We start from the raw sequence: 7,481 nt of genomic DNA on the forward strand, positions 1-7,481 counted from the left end.
TTGACACTTAAAATAAAAAAAAAATATATGTATATATACATATATATATAATTGAATGAATACTGCAAATGTAATCTATGAATACCACAAATGTGATTAATATCATGAGTGTAAGTAATGAATATTATGAGTGTAATTTAAAAAATAAATAAAAATAAAAATTTACAAAAAAAAAATTTCCATACCCTCTATCTAAAGCATCCATTTACCCTCAGTGATTTAAAATAAGTGAACCATCATAAGGATATACAAAACTGGGCCTCGTTCTACAACCTTGGAACCTGAGGCAGGAGGATCACAAGTTCAGGACCAGCTTGAGATACACAGTGAGATCCCATGCGAAAAAGAAAAGAGATGAGCTGCAGGCCCAAACTGATAAAGGGGATGTATTTATAAACTCACTATTTTCCCAGCTCTAAAGATCTTTTAATGAAATAGTTGAGAACAGATTGAAGAGATTTTGCTTTTTTATATCACCACATAGTAACTGCACAAGATATTTGTTTGCTTGCTTATTTCCTGTCTTAATATTTTGATAGGCAGAAACATTATTTTAAAGACTATCCCCAAATGCTAGTATCCTTGTTTTCCTCATGACTAGATTTGGATGATTTATTTTTGATGGGCATACCACAGAAATGATCCATAGCCTCAATGCATCATCTCAGGAGCACATGGAGTCAGTTTCTCCTGATGTTGGTGGTGTTATGATGATTCTTCCAGGACTCTCCACTTTAATGTTATTATTTTGTCTTTGAAATTGTCAAGTAGCTTGCAATGAGATATTTCAGCATGATTTAACTATCCTGTAGTTTACATAACTTTTTGTGATACCTATTCCCTAAAATAACCTTTAATTAGGATTGTTCTAATTGGCATTATTCTTCTGTATTTATTATTTTGGGCATCCTGTGGTGGGAAAGAGGTTTTCCTCCTTATTTATAACATAATGAACTGATGCATTTTAACTTAATTGATGAATTATGCCCATTAATTTGTAGGTTTTTAAAAGTTGATGTCCAAAATAAGCTGTCCTGGCTTTGGCAAGGAGGATTCATCAAGTGCATGTCTGTGAAATGCTCCTGTCACTCTGAATATTCTTGCATTCTAGCATGATAAGACACCGAGTTAATCCTTTATCTGTTAATTTTTATCAGCTACTTTTCCAAAACATTGTATTTACTTTGGGGTCACAATTCTGTTCAGAAGCCAAGATCTAGATCTTAGATGTTCTGTTGCTGTCAGGAGGGCATGTCGACAGGAGTGCATTGAATACAATTTCTGGTCACGTGTTGAGACACTCAATGAATTGTTTGTGCTTTAAAAGAACAAATGCCCTTAATTTCTGAAAACTAGGAAATAATTTCACAAATAAAAAATTATATATCTTAGGACATATTTTCTGTTGAATATTCTATATTACAACCATTTAAAAAAGTCTTTGCCTACTAAGGATTGATGGAGAAGGAAGAATAAAAAAACTGTTTTTATGAGATCTTTGCAAGTATTTTGAAGGACCTGTCATTTGCCTTTGAAGTCTTTAAAAGTTTGATATAATTGCATCTTTGGGACATTATCCCTGAAGGATGAGAAGTTTCAAAGCTCTGTATATTATTACTGCTGAACTTTAAATTGTTCAGGGACAACAAGAATTCCCCAAAACAACAAGTGATTTAAACTTACATGGTATTGCAGTTGTGATCCTTTAGTAGTTTTGGTTATGTTGGTAACAGCGGGTCATTTTGAAAGAAATGAATTGCATAATTGATTTTTCTGTAACATTTCACATTTTAAACACACATATGTATTCATTCTTCTTTGGACATAACTAACCATAACTAACTTATTGAGTATATTATAAAACATTTTTATTTGGCATTTATAGCACAGAATTCAGGTGGGAGAACTATTTTTTCTTGGTTACTATTTTTGTGCAGTACAAAAATATCAAATTCTGAGCACCCAAGCTAACGTTGGTCTTAACAGCAGTATATAATTTGCTTCTTTAAAGTAATTTACTTGACAGGGATTTTACTAAGTATTAAATTTTGCAGAAAAATTCACAAGAAATAATTAGTCAACTAATGTAAGAATCAACTATTATTGATGGAAGAAAATATTAAGAGAGAAGAAAAAACTGTGTTTGGTTATCATAGAAAAGAGGAATTCTGAAGTTTATCTGGGATACTAAAGCTGTATTTGGTGTTACTGATAATATTTGGACTTGCAGTGTAAGCTGCTTAGGAATTAATTAGTAAAACAGGAAAAATAAATGAAAGCACTTGTTAATTGAGTAGAAATGAGCAACAGTGGAGGGAGAGGGGAAGATGATGTAATTGTGGTGGAGGCAGTTTAAAAAACTGTACGTCTCTATCATCAATACAATAAGACATTGTGGTGGTGTTACTCTGTCCACCATCTCTGGGGATGTCAACTCTAAAGGTGGAGAATGAGGAGAAGGCTGATTGTAGTGACCAAACCCCTGAAACAAGGAAAGGAAACGAAGGCTGAATTATCACAACATTGACCATCTGATGGGTGGGTTTTCCTATGAAAGAAAGTCAAGAGATAGCAGTATGCATGGTGGGATGGCAGTGAAGGGAATATTTAAGAGCATGTGTGTTTGAAGAAAGATTGGAGAGGATGGAGGGGGCAGAAAAAGTTTGAAGATGATAATGAGCAGTGGAAGTCAAAAGCAAGGTACGTTTTCTGGAATAATTTTTGTTAATGTAACATGGAAAAAATAAAATCTGAAATGCCTCTTTTACAACTTGTATCATCCTTAATTCTATTTTCAAAAAACTCTTAAATAAATTTTCTAAAAGACTTTAATTTCTGCATTTCCTAGAAATCCATTGATTTTAAGACATAGTAAGAGAATCACCTGTATAAACTTTTTTTTAGGACTTTTAAGTATGAAGTATGGGGTTCAATACTAGAGGAAACTGTGTAATGGATATATCAGTGTTTAAATGAGGTGAGATATTTTTGTTTCACTTATAAAATGGTTCTTAAATGTAATCATAATGCTTTAAACAATATCATCCTTTTTGAAGCAAGTTTTTTTTTTTTTTTTTTTTTTTGAAGCCAAAATATTTTATTTAACAATTTGAATTTAGGAAAAATAGCAGCTCCCAGGGAGGAAGCTTCTTGAATCAAAAGTGGTTGGCAGTCAACACAGAGCCTGGGCAGGGTTGCACCAGGGGCAAGGGTCCTGCCTGGTCCCAGCAAGGACACAAGTTGCTACTGACCCACAGGGACAGGTCTTTCTTAGTGACAGGAACAGGAGGGTCTGGGCACACTCATCTATGGAACATTCTGGAAACCATTCTGTGAGTCTTTCCTAGATAATTCAGGGAACCAGAAAACCAGGAAGGGCTGTACTAATTCCACTTTCTACAATTTCTAAATTTAATATCAAACAAACCATTTATGTTTCCTACCCAAATTACCTGCTGATTTTTATAAATATTTAAAAATCTCTTTCCCTCCTCTTTAGAGTAAAAGGATAGTTTTAGGAACAGTCAGTGAAGCCTTAAAGCTCTGAGTTTGAAGGTAGCAGCAGGTCCTTGAAGAGTGATGTAGCTGAATCAGTGAGTAGCTGCTGAAGGTCCCTGACGGGCTTTGGGGTAGAGATGTCAGGTTCTAGAGTGTCTGCTAGACACCGTAAGTCACTCCAAGATACCACCAAGTCTTAAAAGATGTCTGCACAGTGACAGGAGTCGACTGGAGGCCCATGCAGACCCTCGTAGGAGGGCAGTACTTTGCAGCATGCAGCCAGTTTTTGACCTGGTTGTTATCAGATCAGCAGCTTTGAAACAATTTTATAACTAACTAGACAGAGCTCATTTAGACCTACTCCTTTCCCCTCCTCTCCCCCCCCCCCCCCCCTCCCCTCTCCTCTCCTCTCCTCTCCTCCCCTCTCCTCTCCTCTCCTCTCCTCTCCTCCCTCTCCTCTCTTCTTTCCTCCCTTCCCCTCTGCTCTCTTCCCCTTCTCTTCTCTTTCTCTTCTTCCTCTTCCTCAGAGTTTGTTTTAAAATTCATTCATTTATGTCAGCATTCCTTCCTTCATCCACTGAAGAGCATTTCTGATTTTTAGGACGAGCTCTCACCTCTTCAAGTATGTGACCTATTTTGCTAAATTGTGTTCAATTTACAAAGTTCAAAATGGACTTATCCGATGACCATTTACATTTTTCTTCATTTGGTCACTTTCACACTTTTATTGAAAACTGACTATTCCAAGGACAGGATTATGGGCTGACATAAAATATAAAATTGGCTTTCTTCATTCCAATTCATTGTTTTCTAAATCTAGAAGTGGATTTCTCCTAGATTGTGGAGTAATCAAACAGATCAAGCCTGTCTCTTCCCCTTAGATTAAAAAGACCACACTATCCTGTAGTGTGTGTGTGTGTGTGTGTGTGTGTGTGTGTGTGTGTGTGTGGTGTGTTGGAACTGTACTTTCCTAGCTAAACAAACATTACATTTATTTACGTTCCTCAGATGAAATGAAGAGACTCTTGCTAGGTAACTATCAGTGGTGGTGGTGCTAGGAAGGAAATGCAAGGAGAAAATTACACTGTTTGGAGCCTTTTTTTCCTGGAGGGATTTTCCCGGTACCCAAGGTTAGAGATTGTTCTGTTTGTCTTCAGCCTTGTAATGTATTTGGTTACCCTCCTGGGTAATAGTACTCTTATTTTAATCACTGTCCTGGATTCACGCCTTCAAACCCCCATGTACTTGTTTCTTGGAAACCTCTCTTTCATGGATATCTGTTACACATCTGCTTCCATTCCCACTTTGCTTGTGAACTTGCTGTCATCCAAGAAAACCATTATCTTTTCTGGGTGTGTGGTACAGATGTACCTATCCCTTTCCATGGGATCCACAGAGTGCATACTTCTGGCTGTGATGGCCTATGACCGTTACGTGGCCATCTGCAACCCACTGAGGTACCCCATCATCATGAACAGGCAAGTCTGTGTGCAGATGGCCACTGTCTCCTGGGTGACAGGCTGTCTCACTGCCCTGCTGGAAACTAGTTTTGCCCTTCAGATTCCTCTCTGTGGAAATGTCATCGATCACTTCACATGTGAAATTCTGGCGGTGCTAAAATTAGCTTGCATGAGTTCACTACTCATGGACATGGTTATGCTGGTGGTCAGTATTCTCCTTCTGCCCATTCCAATGCTCTTGATTTGCATCTCTTATGGCTTCATCCTTTCTACAATTCTGAGAATCAGTTCAACAGAGGGAAGAAACAAGGCTTTTTCAACTTGTGGTGCACACTTGACTGTGGTGATCTTATATTATGGAGCTGCTCTCTCCATGTACCTGAAGCCTTCTTCATCAAACTCACAAGAAATAGACAAGATCATCTCATTGCTTTATGGAGTGCTTACCCCTATGTTGAACCCAATAATTTACAGCTTAAGAAACAAAGAAGTAAAAGATGCTGTGAAAAAACTGCTGGGCAAAGTGCCATTGGTACCAAGCGTGTGACTCTCCCAAGGATGTGCCATTGGCAGAACTCAGCAGAGAAATTCTAAACACCATTCAGTCCTTTGGGATTCTGACCTGAATATTAGCTCTGAAATTTCACAGTCATGAGGTATTTGTACACAGAGTAGTTTATTATGGATATAGTAGGTCCCAATGTTCACTTACTAATATTTCTTGTCTTTGGTGTATCATAGTTGGGAGGACATCAGTTCAGTCACTGAACATTTGCTCCAAAAGCAAACTTAGATAAATGTAGTCAGTGAATCTTAGTGCCAGAAGAAATATCTTCTTTGCTTCAATCACTTGTAGAATGGGGTAGGAGCCTAAAGATACAAACCAAACAACTAAAGGAATAATAAAGATGTTGGCTTGATTTTGGAAGCAAGGAAATGAGATCAAAGGAAAACGAAAAGACTTGGTCAGCTCCATACTGTGCAAACTTTGATGACAGTCCCCCTCCAACTTCTTGGGCGGCACTTATTCTGCTCCGTGGTGGTAGCTTCTTAAGTGCTCATTAAAACTCCGTTTTCCCGAGGAAGGATCTAATAAGGCCCGTGTCATACCTGCCCGACAACTTTGCTTTTTTCTAGGTAAATCTGTCCCTGTGAAATTATACTTTCTGTATGTTAAATCTTTTCATTCATTCATTGTATTTTTCTTCATTGGATGACTGACTTCACAATGGCTATCATGGAAGCTTTTGTTCTAGAAATAACATTTTTTTTCTGTAGACACCTCAGCCATCCCAGTCTAATTGTACAAACACTCCCTGTTACTTTCAATGGCGTTTTTGAGGTGAAATTTTAGAGTAGGCTTTCACTAGACTGGTGTTAATTTGCCTTTAGAATAAAACTGAATTGTCTGTTCTTGAATTTGTTATAATTGTGCTAAATATAAACAATAATGGAGACACAGAGACAGATGAAATCTTAACTGAAAGCATGACACTGAAGAACCTGGAGACACAGTGGTGGAGCAGCCCTGTGTGATATATCTGCTTTGCTACAAGGAGGTGAGCACATTGACATGGAACCAAATCTTCTGACTGGCATATGACCAGAAGAGGACAAACAGGCATCGCAAGTGTCAGAAGAGGAACATGGGAGAGACTGGGCAGTTAGCTCTTCAGCAGAGCTCCACTAAGGCAATAGTGATTCCAGCTGCATGTTTCATAAAGTTGCTGTGAATGATAAATAAAGATATAGGTACATTTTACAGACTGTATGTGGTACTGAAGTTAACTATTAGTAAATGGTCCATTCTTTCTCTGGGTTAGGCTCCATCTCAGCAACACTAGTTACAACTGTTACTTTTACAGAGTCTCAAGTAAGGGATGCTCTTCAAGCATTGGCAAAAAGAGAGAAATATTTGACAGAGAAGGTAGAACTATCTCTAATAGAGTCAATTCTTTCATGAGGGATGACATGTCCAGATTTATACTATAGAAAATTCTGATCACGTTGCTTCTCTACCCATTGACTGAATGGAAGTTGTTATGGTGATAGATAAAGGCTTCCGTGATTTGACTGCTTGCCATTCACATCCTTTACTTTAGGCACACTCAAATTCTTGGTGCAACCAGTGTATACTTTCTCTTGGTTCCCGCCTATGAGATGTGGAGAAGGCTCATTTGGCACAGCACAGTACTTGTGATGCAAGCACAAAGGAATGAATTTGGTCTCCAGTGCTCATGTGAAAAAAAAAAAAAAAAAGACTGGAGCAGGGCTATGACATCTTTGTAATTTCAGAACTGGGGATACAGAACTAGAGGCAGATGGATCTCTGCGCTTGCTGGATATCCAGCTTGATCTACTTGATGAGTTCCAAGACAAGAAGAGATGTTGTCTCAAAAAAAAAAAAAAAAAAAAAAAAGTGGATTGTACGTACCTGGGAACAATATCTAAGGTTATCCTCTGACTTCAACATTTGTGCATATGTACCCATCCATACATGTTCTTAGACATACAAACACACAT

The 7,481-nt window shown here is 37.7% G+C and overlaps 1 protein-coding gene across 1 annotated transcript; it reads left to right on the top strand.

Moving 5' to 3' along the window:
• The first annotated feature begins 4,563 nt into the window (after positions 1-4,563).
• Positions 4,564-6,101, top strand: LOC114683465 (olfactory receptor 2K2). Its single transcript, XM_028857785.2, has one exon. It carries the CDS (start codon positions 4,564-4,566, stop codon positions 5,503-5,505), a length of 942 nt encoding a protein of 313 aa, XP_028713618.1. The 3' UTR covers positions 5,506-6,101.
• The last annotated feature ends 1,380 nt before the right edge of the window (positions 6,102-7,481 follow it).

Source organism: Peromyscus leucopus, chromosome 2 (assembly GCF_004664715.2).
Source record: "Peromyscus leucopus breed LL Stock chromosome 2, UCI_PerLeu_2.1, whole genome shotgun sequence".
Classification (NCBI taxonomy): domain Eukaryota; kingdom Metazoa; phylum Chordata; class Mammalia; order Rodentia; family Cricetidae; genus Peromyscus; species Peromyscus leucopus.